At 40.3% G+C, this 20,604-nt stretch overlaps 1 protein-coding gene across 4 annotated transcripts in view; it reads left to right on the top strand.

The window, feature by feature from the left end:
* The first annotated feature begins 285 nt into the window (after nt 1–285).
* The window catches only part of apbb2b (amyloid beta (A4) precursor protein-binding, family B, member 2b), a 38,379-nt gene continuing 18,060 nt past the window's right edge, over nt 286–20,604 (top strand). For 2 of the 4 annotated variants that reach the window (XM_053479869.1, XM_053479868.1), the window contains exons 1-5: nt 286–449; nt 12,684–12,719; nt 13,493–13,664; nt 14,149–14,194; nt 16,825–17,772. In XM_053479869.1, coding sequence (XP_053335844.1) covers nt 16,827–17,772 — 946 coding nt within the window. In that variant the 5' untranslated portion in view covers nt 286–449; nt 12,684–12,719; nt 13,493–13,664; nt 14,149–14,194; nt 16,825–16,826. Of the gene's footprint in view, nt 450–473; nt 783–12,683; nt 12,720–13,492; nt 13,665–14,148; nt 14,195–16,824; nt 17,773–20,604 lie in introns of those variants that run through there. The other 2 variants (XM_053479866.1, XM_053479867.1) reach the window with 2 other exon arrangements.

Genomic DNA, 20,604 nt, shown 5'->3' with positions numbered 1-20,604 from the left:
GAAACAATCCAAAATCTTGTGGAAGGCCTTCCTTGAAGAGAAGAAGCTGTTATAGCTGCAAAAGTGGGACCGACTACGTATTGAAGTATATGTATTTGGGTACAATTATGCATATAGAATATGAGGTTTGGCCAAATGCTTTTGTTCATATTTTCCCCCCTCACAGGAAAACACCAGGTCGGATTGAGACACACCCCTCTGTCTCTCTCTCTCTCGCGCGCGCTCTCTCTTTCTCTAACGTGAGAGAAAAAACGCCACGGGAGAATGAGAGCTTCCTGTTGGCTCGCGCCCTGATTGGCGCGCGCTCTTCCTGCGCGACATCTGGAAGGGAGGAGAGACAGAAAAGGAGAGAGAGAGAGAGAAACGAAGAGTGTGAGTGAGAAACGTTGAGCTGGAACTCGGAGCGAGGAAAAAGAAAAAAGGATAAACGAGTGTTCCTGACTTATCAGGTATGCAGAGTGATCGGGTTAGGGGTTTCTTTCTGAACACGAAGGAGCGGTTTAACGGTTAATAACGGAAACTTCTGGAAAGATTGTCGCCCTTGAGAGCTACAGAGCGAGCGCGAGCTGCGTGCGCGTGCGCGCGTGCCTGAACTAGCGAGCCCCCTCAGCGGCTTCGGTTATTTCAGTCTTCATGGCGACGGTTTATCTAATTAGCATCATGCTAATATAACATTTTTTTTTTTAATGAAGGAATAATGAGTTAAATAGTGCTTGTATCTGCGCTGAAGCTGTTTGCCCCCTCCTCAGGACAAGCTGGGCCGTCAATACAGCACAGAATAGGTATTTATATGTAAATATCATTACATATATCATAGGTGTATTAAACGGGTGTTTTTTTTTGTTGTCTTAGGAATGATTTGCCTTATCAATGCACGTGCGTGTGAGGTGTTTGGGATATCTAACCCCAGAGATAAGGGCTTGTTTTTAACGCGGCACCGCCATGACAGATATATTTATAGCAAAGCTTGCTCGACTTTGGTTTTTATTATTTCTAAAACACTTTTCCTTCTGCTTTAATGTACCTTCGGATGTGTTTGCGCCCATGTTTTAGCCTTATTTCACCCCGTGTTTACGTGAGAGCTGGGAATGTCGGTGTCTCAACCAGAGCTCGATCCTGATTGGCTGAGCTCCAATTCAGCGCTAATTAATATTCATGAGGCGATAAAGCACGCATGTGTGAATAACTTGACCATGACCACAGTGACGTAGGAATGTGTTTGTGTGTATGATGGGGGGTATATATTCAAATCAATCCTAGTAAACTAGCTTTATTTTTCTATAAAGCCCCTGCTACACTTATCACTAGTGCTTAGTGGATACCATCAACGTGCAAAGTCATGATCGGACGTCGGAAACACTGGCCTCCCAGGAACTCCCAAACTTGTACAGAAGGCTTGCCGTGAGGTTTCGACTAAATGGGGGTTGTGGCAATCCTGTAATGTGCAAGTGGTGTTGGTGAATGATGGTCTGTACAGTTCCCACAGACGGATGTATCTCTTATAAAAAGATCTGTCTGTCAATTTCCAAAGGGTAATTTTTTTCCTGAGCCACCTCGGGTAGGATAGTTGTCCACGGATGTACCGCCTTCTTTAAAGTTTTTGCACCATTCAGATGTTTTACTGCAGCAATGAGTATCATCAGGTGCCGTATTGATTAGCACTGTCGCCTTGCACCTCTATAGTCTGGGTTCGATTCCCGCCTCTGGTCTGTGGCTCTGGATTTTGCACGGTCTCCACATGCTTTGAGGGTTTTCTCTTACAGTCCAAACATGCAAGTCATGCAGATCAGGAAAACTGGCTTTCCCAAATTGCAAATAGTGTGTGAATGAGTGTATGTATGTATGTATTTATGTATGTTCTGTGATGGATTATCACCCCATCCTGGGTGTATCCTGCCTCATGCACTATGTCTCCTGGGATAGGCTCCAGGCCCCCGGGATCCTGTATACATGATGTATTGGTATAGATGGTGAGTGAGTGAGTGAGTAAGAGTCTCATCATCGTACTCCTTCATTCACAAGAAACAGTTGAACTTGAAAATGCCCGTCATACATGTGTAACCTTAAACATGGCTGTGTGTCACCATGTAATGTTAAGGTTAAAATGCTGTTTCATTATGACTTGTAAGCAATCTAAACAGCTTGATGAGCTGTAAATCAGTCTGGGAGTATTTTTCCTAAATCGTACTGCTCCTGCACAAAGGAAATAAATGGGAAATAATGCAAATACTCAACTGTTAACAGTTCATCAATGGGTATGGCCTACCATGAAAAATATTGTGCTTAGTAAAACAGAAAAAGGGTCACATCACGGTTTGATGAGGTAAAATTTTGGCCACGCGACAGAAAGTGTGCTCAGCACTGATAAATTCTATAACCATTGTAAATGCAAACAGATTACACACACGGGGCAGTACCGGATGGATTCTTTTTGGCGCAGAACAAGAAAAATAACATCTGCATCTAAGAAAAAGTCTCTGCTTGGGTTGGGGTTTTGCTTTGGGAAGCTGAAATGAAAGCATTTATGTCCTGCAAGACATTCAGGTGTTAAAGACTTGTAAAAAAAAAAAAAAGGCTTGGTGGGCACTTTCCTTATGAGTTCTTGGCAGTTTTGTTAAATGTGTCGGTTTTCTTGGCACGGCGCTGAATTGTAAGCATAGTCCACAAATCTTCAATATAGGTTTGAGGTTCCAAAAGCTTCACTGTATTTTGATTTAACTGTTCCTTAACCGGCTTTGATGTGTATTTGTATTCACCATTCTGTTAGGACACTAACTGTCAAGCTGATCATTTGAGGTTCTACTTCAAAACAGAGCATCCCCAAAGCATAATGCTGCTACCACCACCATGCTTTACAGTTGTTACAGCATTCCCAGGATTTAAAACTAGCTTGGTTTCAAACCTTCCCCCAAAATGTTTTTTCTTTGTCCGTGTGGTCAGATGCAAACTTTACTCAAGCTCGCAGGTGCGGATTTTGAAGCAGGAGCGTCTTTCTTGGACGGCAGTCTTTTCGTCATGGGAATGAATGTAGACAGGCAGGACATTTACGTGATGTTATGTTAGTTTTAACATAAACACATTAATCAGACAGAAATAGTAATAAGTCAAACTTCTCATGGTCGGATTTGCACACTCGGATAATGCACTTAATACTTGAGCGTGTACCTCAATCACATACGTCATCCTAGTAACACTGAGCATGTTGCACAGTTTCCACCACCTTTAACCAGGAATTTGAACAAAATGCATTAACTGGGGCGGAACATTGGTTTAGTTGTTAGCAATGCCGTCTTGCACCTTTAAGGTCTGGGTTTGATTCCTGCCTCTGTGTGTTTGAATGTTCTCCTCGTGATTGGTGGGATTCACCATTCAAAGTCATGCACATTAGGCTAATTTGGATTACTCCAAACCAATGATGATCCTAACAATACGGCTGTGTCGCCTGCCTCCGTCCCATAACACAATAACCACAAAAGATGGCATTCCTTTTTCTAATTTGCACCTGAAGTAAAGCTTATAGCACATATGAAATGTGCAGCACTGTAAAATTGTCCATGTTTCACCGCTCAAGATGAAAGGGGGAACATCGCTACTTGCTGTAGCGGAGTCAGGCGTGCTGCAGGCAATAAATCAACACCCCTGACACTTGTATCCTGGAACAAGGACAGCGGTCTATAACCGTAGCTCAACTTGACTGTGCTTTGCGTTCAGTGCAGACCTGTGCCTTGGCGGTTCCTTGTTTGTTCCTGACTATCAGAAGCATCTGATTCTCCTTCAGCAGAGGGTGAAAGTTTGGATCTTCTTCCAGACCTTCGCAGATTGGTTCGACCTCCCAGTAACTTCAACATCAATTCATCGGGTCAAAGTTAATTAGTAAATTGTAAGCAGTCATGTTTATCTTGACTGTCATGTTTCGCCCAAGTCAAACAAACTTGATTACAAAGAACTATAAGTAGATCACTGAACCACTGAACGCACAGGCTCACGTGCCACTTGAGGCGCTGATCTAAACTCCTCCTGATGGGAGAGTCATACATACAGGGAGCATTTGATACTGGCCTACACGTCCTGCCCTCCTTTTCCTTTTTACTTAGTTTACTTTTCTCTGCGTTCCTCAATCCTATTTTAGCTTGGGGACATGATGTCATTGCTAACAGCGGCAATGACCTCTAAAGTTATGCTGTGTCTGTGTGCGTCTGTGTGTGTGTTCCAGGATTCATAGCACTGAGCCCCCTGTCTCGCAGTTTAAGGGTCTGGAGTTGCTGACTTGGGGGAAAAAGTGAGTCAGAGGGAGAGAGAGAGAGAGAGAGAGCGAGGGAGGAGTCATGGAGACTGCAGTGTTTTAATGAAAAAAAAAAACTAAAGCTGTACTGATAGTTAATCTGTTACTCACATATTATTAAATATTAATGACCACACACACATACACACACACGTGTAGGTACAGTATTTGTGCAATATTTACATGACAGTCACGTCTCACATGTCTTCTCACTGATTCCGCATTCCGGCTCTGTACACTTCCCATACAGAGGGGTGTACATACTTGTGCTCAGTAGTGGGCTAATGAATAAGAGGAGGAGCGTGTAGGGTGACAAATCGTGTTGCTGTGTGTGTGTGACTGTCAGTTGATCAGCTCATCTGATCAACTGCTGCTTTTGGCTTGATAGTGAAACTGCTGTTTCATCCCTGTGTGTGTGTGTGTGTGTGCGCGTGAGAGCGAGAGCGAGAGCGAGTGTGCTTTCAGTTTTTCTCTGGAATAACAATAGGAGAACTGTAATTCTTTACAGAATCTCTCTCTCTCTCTCTCTCTCTCTCTCTCTCTATCGCTCTCTCTTTCTCCGTCCTTGCATGACCTCATCATTCTGTAAATAACTAACCTGTCTTCTGTTTGGGTCGCCTCATACCTCCCCGCCCCCACACCCAAACCCCGTCAGATGTGAAGCTCGGATATTTTGACACACACACATACACACACACACACACACACACACACTGCTCTCATCAGTTCCTCTGTCTTTCTTCGTCTTTTTGTTTTCCCTCATGGATTGCATCAGCGTGAATAGCATTTAAGAAACACCACTATTTGTGTGTGTGCGTGTGTGTGTGTGTGTGCGTTTTCTGGCTGTCAGATGTGCTGGATGTTTATGATAATTTTGCATGGCTCAGAAATTGAAGATCAAGATAGCACACAAACCAGTGTATGTGTGTGTGTGTGTGTGCGTGCGTGTGTGTACACTCGGCTCTGACTGTAGAATGGTTGATACATATTCATATACGTCTCAGGCAGACAGGATTTGACAGGAAAGCCTACAGATCTTGTTCTCTCCGGTTCCCTTTCATCCTCGCAGGTGTGTGTGTGAGGGAGAGAGAGAGATAGATAAAGTGGCAAAATATTCCACAGAAATTGTATTTTCTTATTAGTGCACGGTAAGAAAGTACACAAGTCAAAAGTGTGTGTTCGTTGTTAGAGGAGAAAAGTTTGCTCTCAGTGTCCTCATCCTAACACTTTTTATATATCTGTCATATTTACAGCACAAACACACCCTGGCCTTCTCTCCCTCTTTTTTCCTCACTTCTGCTCTCTCATTTGTTTTTTTCCTCTTTCTCTCTACCCTCCTTTAGTTCTCCCTTTCTCTTTTCCCTGATTCCCTCTTCTCTCTTGTTTCGTCCAAACTCACTTTTATTTCATTCCCTTTCTCTTCTCCTCTCTTCCTCTGTCTCCTTCTATTTCTTCCTTGTTTTATCTCTCTTGACTTTGTTCTTTCTTTCTTTCTTGCTCCTTTTTTCCTTTCTTCTCTTATTTTTGCCTCTCTTCTTTCTTTCTCTCTCTCTCTCTCTTTTATGGCAGGCTTCAGTGCCCGAAGATGGATATCTCTGCTTATGCCAATGGTCATGGTCACATGGTCAAGTGACCTGAGGTAAAAGTGAGGCTGTATGGGTTGCTCAGGTACAGTGGGGTCGTCTTCTAACCCTCCATAAAGATCTGAAGTGGGGAAGAAAGGGTTTACAGTAAAGGGGTCTTTTAGTAACAAAACTGGAAGGGTGCGGTTTGCGCTGTGCCTAATACTGTAGATATTTGTGGGAAAAATGTCAAGAGCGACATTCTCGCATGCCTTCTTACTGTATTAGTTATGGCTGTGTAGGTCAGAGGATGAGATTGGCGCACAGACAGCACTGATGATGTCATGTCTAAACAGCGATCCACTTTCAGTCCCAGGTACGATTGCCTTCCATAATCGATTTGATTTGTACCTGAGACCACCTCTGTCACCTCTGACTCAGGCGCAGTTGCTGAACGTGAAACGATTGTGTTTTCGCTGATCAGGGCAGGGGCAGTTGTTGGGTTTCTTCTATGCAGGCAACATTGTTCTATGCTGGGACACAGTGTCTGTACTCTAACCGGTAGAAGAAGAAAGGGTAGGGTCTGGTGGACAGCAGGTCCAGGATAATGACATTCAGATTTCAAGCTGCATCAGAGACTGCTCTACCACACCTTTTCCCCACCCTAGGCACTGGATCCAGAGCATCTTTAATGATAATTATTTGCAGTTTTTCAAATCAGTTTTTTTGTTTATTGTTTATAATATACAGTGTTTTATGTTTCATGATGTTTTGCTCGTTCTCTCAAACTAACAACAAATACACAGCGATACAAACCTCAAAGGATTAGTGTTAATGATAGGGATGAGAATTACAAGGGACCGCACGATACAATCTTAACACGAGACCTAGGTGAGACCCACAGTTCACGTGACCTATGACTTATATTGTAAATGAGTAAGTATCAAGATTTTTTAAATGTTTCAATTCGATATTACATTATTATTACTGCCCAAGCACTATAGGGTGCGCAGGACCCTTTTGTTTTCCTGAGGATTATTTTTTTCCACCCTTTTGGGCTTTTTGGGGGTCTTAACATGCTCAAAAACTTATGACAATTGGCAGGGAGGTTGGACTCGGCTGCCAATATGATGCCGGAGAGTCGCGTGGCCTGAGGCCCTCAGAAGCTCCCACACGAGATTTTGCTGCATAGCTCATACACACGTTGACGTAGGCACACGAAACTCAGTACACATTTAGAGCTCATTGAGACGAACAAGTTTCACCCTGCATGTCCTGGGCTCAACACTAGGCCAGTTATTTTGGGTTGTATAAAAAAATGCACCTGATGGATTTTGATGTACTCCTTCTAGGAAATTTATACGATCGTCACCAAATTGGGTTGATGTGATCTAAAGATATTGAGGATGCAAAATTGTGTAGGGATTTTTGATATCTTAAACGGGTCACCTGTCACAATGCCTTAAACTTATGCTGAAAAGTGACTAATAACGTTTTGTGGCCTTATATTGAGTGACATTATACAGAGAAATTATAACATTTTATCACCTTAAATGCTAACATTTTGCAAAAAACAATTTTAGAGAAATCGTCAAGCCTGTATAGTGACTAACAGCAATCTTTTTTTTTTAACCACAGCGCTGACTGTGGTGACGTACGTGCGTGTGTGTGTGCAGGATGTATCAGGAAGCAATCGAAGACTAGACTTGAAGAGATGAACACAATACCAAGCACAATAACGAGCACACACATTAATTTTAATGTAGAAACCTTCTCATAATTTAGGGGCCATATCTAGTTAGTGTGCAACCTGGTACGTAAAAGTAAGCAGGTTCTGCAGGTACACAATTACAAAGTATGAAGGTAATAAATTGCTCTAATGCCACATTATTTATAGAGGAATGATAATTCTGATTAAACCGTGTGTAACAGCACAGACTCACTACGTTAATAAAATGTTTAATACACCTAAACCTTAAGGTTAAACTGTGTCATCACTTCCTTCAGCAGTAAAACGATACTTGTAAAATGTTTGTGGTTATGTACAGTTCAATAAAAATATCATTACAACACATTAAAAAAGACACACAAAAATGCAGAAGAAAGAAGGACTGCCTAGCAAAGACATAAGCTGTGAAAATAATTCTCGAAATCCGGTGGCAGAAAACAATTACTTATTGACCTGTCAATCTAGCTCTAAAGGAAGCGCCAGCCACAGATACTGTTGGTTGGTTCCTGCGAGGTTTAGTTGTGTGTGATGACACTGGCAATGAGCTGTATTCTGCGGGATGGTGAACACGCAAATAGTGATGTAAATTTGTCGTCTGCGCATCTTTTGCGCGGACAACTTTACTGCAAATCCTACACACCACTTCAGACGTATCTCGTGGCTGTCCTCTTTCATTTGGTCTAAAGCCAAAGTATTGCCAGGTAGGTGAATTTGCACCTTTTTTTTACCAACCAAGTTTGTCAACGCCATTATAACTACACAGATCACTGTGCCTATTCATGCAAGAGTCCTGCGGAAAAAGTGATTGACAGGTGGTAATTAGTGTGTAACTTATCTTTATTTATTTATGGTTTGGTTATGGGTAAAACAAAGACCATGCGGGTCAGGTAGTGGAAACGGTAGGCTACAATTAATTAATTTGTTATGAATTAATTATTTACCAACAATTACCCCCCCACACACTTTTTCTAAAAGTTATTTAAAATTATTTCTAAAAAGTGCAGATAAATTTTGACTCATCTTTGTATTTACTTTAAACAATAGCATACGTGAAGATGATGTACATGTTAAAATGAGTGATGACGTTAAATTTACTGTGCCTTAAAGCAAAACTAGAAAAAAAACTCAAAGCAACTACAGCAGTCTGCTGTGAAAAAAAACATAAAAAAAATGTTTTTATCCCTAATTCTATCTGTATTAGACTCCATTCTTGCTACCCAAGAAACAACTCGATTTTGAAAATGATCTGTCAACGGCGACTTTACAAAGTCCTCCATTAAATAATCAGTCTCCTCGAAATGTTCTCTAGATACAGTATCTCACAAACTAATTATGCCTGTAATGTAAGACATTTATCACCAGAAGTCTAGAGCCTCTGGCAGTGTTGGAAGTTCATGATGGAAACAAAACACTGCAGGCCAAACATATCAAAGGGTGTTTCAGAAGAGTCAAATGATTCGACTTGAAAAAAATAAATTATTAAATGACTGGAATTGGGTTTAGATCTGTCTGGAACTCATGATCGGAGATCATTTAAACGCTCGATAAAGTCACATCGTAAAAATAACAGACAATAATTAAAGATCAGGACAGTTTTCTATTAAGTTTGGGAAAAAGATCATGTGATCTGATAAGTCAAGATCACCCATCATGCCCACTGTACAAGCCTCTGTTGGAGCGTTATGATCTGGGGTTGCTTCAGTTGATCAGGTCTAGACATAGCAATGTCATGTGACAATAATATAAAGTCAGCTGATTACCTACAAGTCTATAGTGTTTCTTCCTTATATTGACCTTTTTGTTTGTGTGTATTGTTATGCATAAATGTGTATGAATGAGACACACACTTACCGCTCTAACATCCTCACTGTATATTGTTCGGCTTCCGCATCCCAGGGGGGAGAGGGCGGTGGGTGATGTGTGTTCCCCGCTTCCTGTTCCTGCTCCGGTGTTTTAAAGGAATGCTTTATGTGTAATAAATGTTGTGTAAATCAGTGTAGTCTTACACACACTCTTCCAAAAGGGGAACAAATAAACGCATGAAAATGGACAGTGGAAGTAATGGCCAAAAATATAATACTCACTCACTCACTCACTCACTTATGTACAGCCTGTGGTTGTTTATTATAAGCTGAATGAGAATAGTGTTAGTAACAGAATAGAGTAACAGAATGGAGTTAGTAGTTAGTGGCATGAAGAGGAGGTTTGTGTGCGTGTGTGTTTGTGTTGGCTCATGGCACATGTGGGAATTTTGGACATGACCTATGAAAACGCTACGCCGCGGGCATAGCTCACAAGCATTACTGCTGTTTCGGGAATTAGTTCCTGCTGTCATGGTGAGGAAGCCTTAGAGAGAAGCACACACATACAGTACACACACACACACACACACACACACACACACACTCTCACTCGGGATGTCCGGTGCTCTAATTGGATCGCCCCCCCTAACTAACCTCTTTAGTGACGCCTGTTCGCTCTGTCTCTCTGTCAGAATAGGAAATGACTCGCCTGCTCGTTACCTCTTCCAGGGTTTAACGTTCATACTCGCGTGTGTGTTTTTGTTTCTTGTGTACGACAGAGAAAGATTGGTGTCTCCTTTGATCTTCTCTGTTTGTTCCTGGAGCTTTCAAAAAGCTCGAAGTTCATTCAGAGGATGCGGGTCGGGTCTAGACGTGTTAATCGTGTTTACCGTGGGCGTCCACAGAATTCTAACTGTTGCTATGGTTACGTACCAGTGCATCTGAATATCAGGGACTTTAATTTCGAGCTGGGAAAGCACTGAGTGTGAGGAGTGGTCTCAGGTAAACAGGTGAAATTGTATAGTGTGTGTGTGAGAGAGAGCGAAAAAGAGAGAGAGAATTGAGAAACAACACAGTGACTTCATCATAAACATCTCCCTCTCTCAGCACTTTTCACTCACACTGCACTTTCCCAGCAGTAAGCTGTGTGTGTGTTAATATGTGTGTGCGTGTGTGTGTGTGTACACACACATACACACAGAGTACATACACACACCTACAAACCAAACAAACATTTGGAAACTTGACCATCTGCTCGTCTTAGCTGTCTGGTAACATGAAAATAACTATTTTGATTGTAGTTTTTTATACGTTTTTTTTTTTATCAATATGAACAGGCCGTGTTGTGGATCAACATGCAGTAAGAGCTCAGACTCAGAATCATGTTTAACATGGCTAACATTCTGTGAGCTAAAGAAAAAAGTTACCCTTCCATTCATCTTTTTATTCAAACTGGCAAAAGAGATAAAGAGAAGAGCATAAGGGGCAGGTGAAAAGCAATTTATTTATTTGTTGTTGTTATTATTATTATTATTTATTTATTAAATTTTTTTGTAGAGCTTTTGTAAATTGAGAACTTACGCAACAACGTTAAGACGACTTTGAGTAGTGGAAATGGGTAGGACTGCATGATTCTTGCTAAAACGTGAGTTTTTTTTTTTCCAAAAGAAATCTTTTTTTTTTTTTTTTCAATTTTTTTTTTTTTTTTTTTCAATCAAAACAGTTATTGCACTCAAGTTAAAAACAGAAAATAATAAAAAGCGCTTGAAGTCACACTCGCAAAGTCTATACTCGCTGCTAGATGCAAGAACAGAAGAAAGCGTAACAGTTTGACACGTGCGTTTTGGGACACAAAGAGCATCAAATCAGAAGCAGTCAACCAGAAACCGGTCAACAGTATTGCACCGCCCTTCGGTTTCTGATTGGCTGGTACTGCCCGTCTCTAGCCTCTGATTGGCGGGAATTGAACGAGCAAGGGTTCGTGATTATTGTGTGCGTTCTAACATTGGAACTCTGTAAATGAGCAAGAAAGATGGGAGAAGTGTCGGAGTTGTGTGACTAAATCATTTGCTCATCTCTGGCCTGACTTTTGTGTTTTGTGTTACACTGTGTGAGCAATCTGGCGTTGTTGTGAAGTAAATAAGCGAAGATGTGAAATGCAGCATACAATGTCAAGTTGTTGCACAGGACACATATGTTGCACATTTCTGGTATTTACACATAAATGAGAACTAATTATTGATGACTCATACTCCATGACCATACCGTTCATACTTTTTACATTTTTATATATTTCTATTGTATACTCGTGGTGTGCGAGTGTTCCGCAAGACGAGGATAGAGTTTTATTAAATTTTGACTTGGTAAATGAACAAGTCATGGTTCACGAGTACCAAGTATCATGTATCATGCATGTCTTCTTGTTTTGATGCCAAGCGTCACGTGATAACTGAGCCAGCGGTTTTTCTTGCGCTGCGGAATTGTGGGTAATCGTCAGTGCAAGTTAGTTAGTTTTTTTGTTTACTTTACAGCAGTGATTCCCTTAATCAATTAAGTGCCGTTAAAGAGATTTCTTGTTTATTTTTCAGATAAAACAGCGTTTTTGTTGTGTGCACGCGTGTGTGTGAAAAGAGTGGAGGAATGGTAACTGTGTAAGACGAGAAGGGGGAGAGGGGAGATTACTTTAGATTCACACACACACACACATACACAGCGCCTGCGCGCACAAAAAGAAACACTTATCTGTCAGGATTTATTTTTACTTTTTTTTTTTAAGGTCAAGTGCAGGTTAATTTTTTTTATTTTTTTTTATTGTGTGTTAATTATTTTTAAGTATTTATTTTTTTGGGCTGTGGAACAAATAATTTGAGTTTCCATTATTTCTCATGGGAAAATTAAATTTAATGAGTGTTTTGGAATATGAGCCCGCTTCCTAAACGAATTATGCTCATAATCCAAGGTTCCACTGTACTTTATTTTATTAGAACAAAATTACTGCATATAGTAGATTTTATATTTTACATTCTTTTCTAATTGGCATTTGACGATTTGTGTATGGTTGTGTATGTGACGAATAAAAATTTGAATTTGCAGTTGAAAGCGAAAAAGTGCTGTTTTAAGTAGGTTTATGTGCGTTTATTTGAGTGTGTAAACCTGCAATGGAGATGAATAAAAAAATTATGAATAAATAACAGAAAAAGTGTAGTTCAGAGACCGGCATCGGTACCGATATCGCATCCTTTTTTTGAGCAATATACCACCGAATTGAAGAATCTCTAATCGTCCTCCTCTTTATTTTTTTTTTCCAGCTGAAGAGCTCCGGACACACCTGAACACACACACAGGTAAAAGAGATACAGGATGTGTGTTAGTGTGTGTTTTCACTCTGTGTTTTTGAGTAATTAAGGCCTTCCAAAACAGACATGCCAAGAATTCTTCAGCTCTCCCTTAAATTCCTGCAGATTTTTTTTTTCTGAACTGAACCTCCCTCCTTCTAAAGAAAGACATGTGGCTGCAAAGCTGCTATTTGGGAAGTTTGTTGTGTGTATGTGTGTGTGTATGTATATATAATGTGTGTAAAGAGAGAGAAAAAAGGAACGTGTTTTTTTCCTGGTTTTTATTCTTTTCTCATACACACTGTATGACATTTCGAGCAGCAATTTCTTCGTTCATTATCTTCAGACAGGATTTACACCGCAACATTGAAAAGTAGGTTAAGAGCCGGAGTTAGAAACCAGGTCTGGATAAAAATAGCAGGTTTTGATTATACTAGAGCGTATTCCTTAATTCATTTATCTTAAGTAAGTCACGATTCGCATAATTTCTTTCTTTCTATTATCCAGACGTGATGGTTTCTATGCGCTCAGAAATGCATTTTAAATTAAAGAAGCCCCGCCTTGTTCGATCCATCTCACGTGACATTTCATTTTGGCGTTAATGCGGTCTCTGAATCAACTGTTTGCTCATAAGCTGTTCGTACGTCTTCCCCGCTGTGACTTGTTTTTGCACGCACAGAATCAGTTCTCCCAAAACACACCCTCACGCACACACTCAGCATCCCCCCCCACACACACACAGTGTGTTTAGAGCGATTAATCCCTGTTGTGTTGTGTTGCAGGCTCTCGTTATCATTTCAGACGACGTCCTGCTTAATCAATAAACAGACAGAGAACTTCCTCTTGCTTGCTCGCTCGGTCAGTCACTCGGGCCGAGACTGTGACGATGCACTGACCAAACCGCACCATGGCCCGAGAGGCTCTGTGGAAACTCCCACAATCCCTGGCTCTCTGGTGAGTATAGGACCACGGCATCATATATCTAATCGTGTGTGAATACACAGCGAGGACCGGGACGATTCGTCCAGAGTAATTTAAGACGCTGTAGTTACTGAGGCGCGTCCACAACCCGCCCAAGGGGCGTGTATTTCCAAGGACAAACATCTGGCAGGTCCCTCAAGGCCAACACATCACACACACACACACACGTATAGGCACAGATAGAGCAGTAGTGTATGATATGGATGCTGTTACACTCAGTGAGCATGTTATTGTTATTATTGATCATCCATCATGTCTGTTTTTTTTCTCACTGTTTAACATCCTGCATTTAATTTCCACAATACTACTTATGTAACTTAGAATAAAAAAATAAACAATGTGTTGTTAATTTATTAAAAAATTCTAGCACACAATAACAATCCTTAAGACTCAGTTACATGACATCATCACTTATCATTTGTCGCTTTATTTCTTAATTCGTCTTTCTTATTTTCAGATTTTCAACACCAACCTCTGATAATAAACAACCAAACCCTTTCAAGGTGAGCTCTCTCTCTCTCTCTCTCTCTCTCTCTCTCTTTCTCTTCGTCTGTTCATGCTTTTGGCATGTTCATGTTCAACAAATAATGTGTTTAAAGTTGTCAGTATTTTCCCTGACACACAATTTGAAGCATCTGTCTCACCAAAACGCTGCTCACGGACCTCCGCTCACCTTGTTTCCGTCAAACAAATGTGAATCATGTGGTCTGTCAATTCAACCTCGATATTACATTTTGAAGTGATTTGTTTTTGCACATGGTGGAGCAATCTCATTCCTTCTGGAGTTTTACAGCATCTGCTCACAGCATGTAGAGATGGGAAGTGGCTCAAGATGTCTTTGTGGCAGCAGTGTGGAGTATATTTTAATCGTGGCAACTGATCTTAAAGCAACTCTAGCGTGGGGAAAATTTCTGAGGGAGCCAACTGAGACGCCTTCTTTGTTTTTTTTATTTTATTTTTTTTATTTTATCACTGTGTGTTTTGTACATCATATGTTGCTGCGCTAACAGCTACACAAACCTCTAGAGTGTCCAGTACAAAAACAAACAAACAAAAAAAAACACAAGAGTGTTACACAAAAACTTGTCCGTATGCACACACACACTCCAGCTGAGGCATGCCTTTACTGAGATTACTTTAAGCATTTATTACAAACTAAATAAGGAAATATTTAGCTTTGTATGAAAACATTCAGATATTAACACATAACATATAAATAAACCCCATTATATGAACTTGACAAACAAATTCTTTCCATACTTCTTATATCCTGTGTTAAACAGCCACAATAAAATGAGCATTACATGTGCAACTAATCTAGGTGAGCAAGGCACAATAAACAATATAAGAGTCATCAGAATAACTAAAAGTTCAGCAAGACCAGTGAGCCACGCAGTGTTCTTTACTGAAAGTCCGAATCCCTTCATTTTTCCTGTCCGTATGAAGCTCTGGTTTTTAATATTTAGTTGTAGTTTAGTTTTTTACAAAGTTTTTTTTTAACCTAAACTCTAATGTTGTGAACAGTATGACGGTAACCTCACCTAACTGGTTTGTCCTACTTTTTAATTTTTTTAACCAAGAAAAGGAACTTCACCCTGAACTTCTCTTGACATGATTCTGACAAATAACAGTTTGACGATGCTGTGAAGACAGCATTTTATGATGGGTTAATCTTCAGGCCATCTCGGCTTGGCTTCCCTTCAGATATGATGGTAAAAGTGCAATACCGTGTTTCAGCACATGACATTTAGGCAGTGCGACGGCGCTGTTTCACTCATTTTAAAATACAGTGCACTGTAAAAAAAAAAAAGACAAATTATGAAAAACTAATTTTGGATTTAATAAAAAAAAAGACGTAAAGGTGTAAAACCTAAATATTCTCCCAGAACACTTTAATTTAATTTCGAACTCAATACATTACCTTAAACACATAAAACGTAATACATTACCCTTAAAGAAAAAAAAAACGACAGTATACTGTACAGTAAAATACCAGTGTTACCCCTATATGTACTGTAATTCATGCCGGAGCGTTATTTTTTTTTTTTTTTGGTATAGGTACTGTAGAATAAATAAAATAATAATTCACTATCCCAAGCCGTGTTTTCCTTTACGGTTGCTTTGTGTTCTCTTTACAGTACCAGAATATTTATACAGTATTATATTTTATATGGACATTTACCTGAATTTACGCTAATATTTATGTTACAAATTGAGAAAATTATATTGTTCAGGAGAACACGCCACTGTCTATATAGGGCTGTGTATAACATATATATGGATGTTGTGTATACAAAAAACAAGGACAAAATTAATGCTCATTATTTAAGCCTTTAGGCCTTGTTCACATGGGCGTTAAGTTTTTGGATAAACGAACTTGCTCTGGACGTATGTTGTGTTTTGTAGTGGCGATTGACTGACTTCTACACCGGCGTTCGTTTGTCTCTGTCTAACGTCAGCCTGCAGCCCAAATTGTAGTTTGTGTGTTAACCTGTGGGGGCAGTGTCGGGAACTGGATATGAAAGCCTGCAGCTACTGGGTTCAATGCGAATATTTCTGCGTACGTTTTTTAACAATTCATTTTTTTTATCTTGCCCTTTTCCACATTTCTCTATGTATAGCATGTAGGATCATGGGATATATCCGGTCCTTCGAAGCGTAAAATGAACGCGAAGAAAACAAACTAGAAGCGGTTTTCTTGCGTTTGTTGGATTTTGAATGGCAAGAAAAAGCTGCATGCAACGTTTTTTTAATGCCGTATAAATGCGCAGCCGGACAAACGCACGTCCCCAAAGCCCGTGTGAACACTCTCATTGACTCCTACGTGTAAAAAAAACACTCTGCACTTGATCCGCGCTCACCGGACGCTACGGACGCAAAAAAAAAGCTTGATTTTAACGCTTGTGTGAACAAGGCCTAAAACTTGCAGGAGACGTTAACAGGTTGTTGTTTGTCCAGACCGTCATCACTTATCACTCATAAGACTCCTAACTACATTCCACCTCTTTGTTGTGCTCTATTTACTGAAGTTACCTTGCGACTTCAATAAAATCACGCCTATGAAAAGTTTATGGACATTTATGTCATATTTATATTGTGTTTTTTGTTTTTTTCTCCTCTTTTTGTCTCATAGCCATGATGTCAGTCTGCATTCCTTCCCCTCACAGCTCCTCCCCTTCCATGGATGCAGCCAACTGCAATGGACCTCCAGTGACCCCGCCCACCTCCCTCAGTCTACGCTCCTCCCACAACCAACTGCTCAGCGGTGACGTGGTCAACCAGGGCCAGGCCACGCCCCCAAAGTGTCGCAAGAAGTATGCGCTAATGAGCATGCAGAGTGCCATGGGGCTCGGTGATGGCGCAGCACCGCCTCCTTCGTCCTCCACGTCATCCACCTCCTCCACGTCTTCCACGTCCTCCTTGTCCCCCGTCACAGGTAATCTGAAGCTGGCGAAGAACGGCGCCAATCAGCTGCGCAAAGCGGCCGAGCTGCAAGACCAAAACAAAAACACGACAAACGAGGACGATGCGGAAAGCGCCGACGACTCGGACCACGAGTTGGAGTTAAGCATCGACATCCAAACAGAGCCGGACGACTCTGACGAGCCGGCGAGCAAGGACACGAGCGATTTCCTTAACGCTGATCGGCACGAGGACTCGAACACCATGACGTTTGAGGACGATCCCGACGAGCTGCTCATCCTGTCGGAAAGATCAGAGCTCGTCAGGAAGTCCCCGCAGCTCCATAAGGACAGGGTCTTCCTGGAGTCGCAGAGTGACGACCTCTCACCCGATGAGCCCGAGGCGCAGGATTACGATGTCACGGTTCCTCTCCTGGAAGAGAAAGACCTCAGTCCACCATTATCACGGAAACAGCGCAGCCCAGAGGACACGCCCCTTCTGTCCGTCGGCTCCTCCTCTGCCTCGTCCTCCCCGGAGACAAAAAAGGACAGGCCACGGACCGGCGCCAAGACGGACCGTGCGCTCCATCGCATACAGAACCTCCCACCTAGTGATGAGGAGTCCAGCTGGACCACGCTCTCTCAGGACAGCACCTCACTGGGCTCGCCAGAAGACACGGGTCAGTTATTTACCACCTGTGTGTGTGTGTGTGTGTGTGTCCCTGTGTATTTGTGTGAGCGTTTCCTTATGACTTGCTATTCAGATATTTGGTTTTACATTGGCTGGATATAGTTAAGACATTTCAGATAATGTGTGTGTGTGTTGGAGGGGCGGGGTGAGGGGGTGACGGTGGTTAGCTGTGGTTTGGCAGTGACAGTAAAGTTGTTTGCTCAGGCATGATATTGGATTATGTGAGTGTGTGTGTGGTTCCCTGGAACACACACCTGCACTGATCTACACTTAAGATCTGACTTAACTATTTCACAGCCTGTGTATCAGTTTTAAAAAAATGTCTAGAGAGAAAAGCAGAAAGGACTTCTTCTAAAAATTTTTAATTAAATGTCCTAGAGTTGTTAATCAGACCCTGACGAAGTGTAATGTGGAGCCATCGAGCCACTGAGGTTTTTGGTTTGACTTATAGCGGCTAAGGAGGAAATTAAAAGTGGACATTGTACATGTGTTCATGTATAAGTTTTCATTAATAGCTATACCTGTTGTTGTTTTGCGTCTCTTCTGTCCGTCCCGTGATCGCTCAAGCAAAACCACCGGCTTAGCCAAACACTAGCTGCTGTTAGTTAATCAAATGATTTTCTGTGGATTTTTGGAGAATGTTGAAGGCAAGAAAATAGACGTTTACACTCAGCATTAGTTAAATGACAGGTATGTTGTGTTGCTTATGTCTTTTTTTTTTTTTTTTTTTGGAGCATTTGCGAGAGGAAAGAATTAAGCAAGGAGATAACATTACAACACTCCAAAGACAAGCAAATCTGTGTATAATAGAGACATGTACTGTGGACAAACTTAGTATCAGTGATTTCATATGCATAACACTTAATGTGAACAAATTGTCCAAATCCATATATTTATTTACGTGCTGTAAATGTACAGCATTTTATCAGCATTACGGATTTGCCATTAAACGGATAAACGTTTTTACAAGAGATGACAGGATTTCTTTAGATTTAAAAGACAACTGCAAGAAGCATTACACGTGTACCAGGAAAGAGACTTGAATGAAAACAAATTGTGTAGATGTGAAAATGTCATTTCCTGGATGAACTGGCAACATCTTCACATTTTGGATTTTATTGTTTAATTAATGAGCAAAAGTTTAGTCAGTATAATCAGATGTAGTATGTTAAGTGTATCTGTGTGGTTTGGTGGTTATGCCTACTCTTATTTTTATTTATTTATTTATTTCCGATGGCAAGATTGACCTTTGAACTGTGCTGTAATATTTTTGGGACTACGCATAGAACATGCCTGTACTACGATAGGGAGTCGGTGTCACCTACCTGGGTGAAACTAAAACTTGTAGAAAAGGAAGCTAATAATGCTGTAAACTGAAGTTTTTATATTGTTTACAACAGTCTGCTGTGTGCAACAAAACTCAACACTTTCTCATTGGTCCAATTTGCTACAATATATATACAGTATATACTTTTTTTGTTAAAACTCAACCTACTTAATCTCAAATGATCAATACTGTAAGTGCACACTTAAATAAGCAAACTCAACTGTAGGCGGATGCATCAAGAGATCCTGTTTTGAAAAATCACACTTGTACAACTAATATAATTTTGACATATTAATGCAGCAGTTGTGCCTTTTAACAACCTTAGTGACTCTAAAGAAAATATGAACAAAATCAATTCGCTTAATTTAAATACTTTAAATTTTATAACTAAATAATCTACATTCATTTTATTTTAAACTCAGAACAATTGACCATTTTCTACTCGGCACTAATAATTTACACTTGACCATTTTATACTCGAACGAAATCATTTAACTACAGTGGAACCTTGGATTGAGAGTAACTCGATTTGTGAGCGTTTTGCAAGACAAGCAAATTTCATTTGATAAATGAGCGAGGGGTTGACATACACCTAGCACGCATGCGTTTTGTCTGCTGAGTGTCACCTGATTCCAACTGGTTCTTCTCTTGCTTGCGCTGTAGGATTATGGAAATCGTCTCCCATGCTCAGTCTCAGTGCGCGTCTACTGTTTACTATAACATTGTGTCCAAGTGTAGTGACTGTTCTTTAGTAACTGAACTGCAACAAAGGCTCCTGGGGGAAAAAACGGTTAAAAAGGGTGTAGCAGTGCGTAAGTTAAATCTAAACGACAATGCGGCGTCACATTTCCACAAAATCCTTAAATGTAGGCAAAAGCAAGTGACATTAGAGAGGTTGCTTGTTAAATAAGATTTAACACAGAGCAGTGTTTACATTAGTGTGTGTGTGTGTGTGTGTGTGTGTGTGTGTGTGTGTGTGTGTGTGTGAGAGAGAGAGTCGTTCTATACATTAGCCTATACAGAGTTCCCTTCTCCTCTCCTCTCGCATCTTACTTTGGCCACAATTATTTTTAATGGTAAAGTGCAGATTATTTTATTATAATTTATAATTATTAATTATTATTATATAATTATTAATATATTGTTAAATTCTGCTTCATTTTATATGCAACCGAAATAATTAACATTTGCAATTTTATTCTTAACTCAAGTTGAGTTACTACCATTTATTTGGCTGCTCTTATTGTTTTACATTTTTTCATATATTCTCCATATATTTTCTATATTTTGTATTTTTGTGTACAGTTATTTTATTTTTAACTTTTATTTGTATATTTCTATTTTTATTCTTTTCTGGTTAAAATTACCCTTTATTTTAATTTTCATATTTATTTCCTATTCATATTTTTTTATTTTTAGGTCTCGAGCAGTATGTGACAAATAAAATTGAATTAAATTTAAAGTAAATTACAACTGATCATTTTATATTTAGCA

The sequence above is a fragment of the Clarias gariepinus genome, chromosome 20 (assembly GCF_024256425.1).
Source record: "Clarias gariepinus isolate MV-2021 ecotype Netherlands chromosome 20, CGAR_prim_01v2, whole genome shotgun sequence".
Classification (NCBI taxonomy): Eukaryota; Metazoa; Chordata; class Actinopteri; order Siluriformes; family Clariidae; genus Clarias; species Clarias gariepinus.
This window is presented reverse-complemented; position numbering and strand designations above follow the sequence as displayed.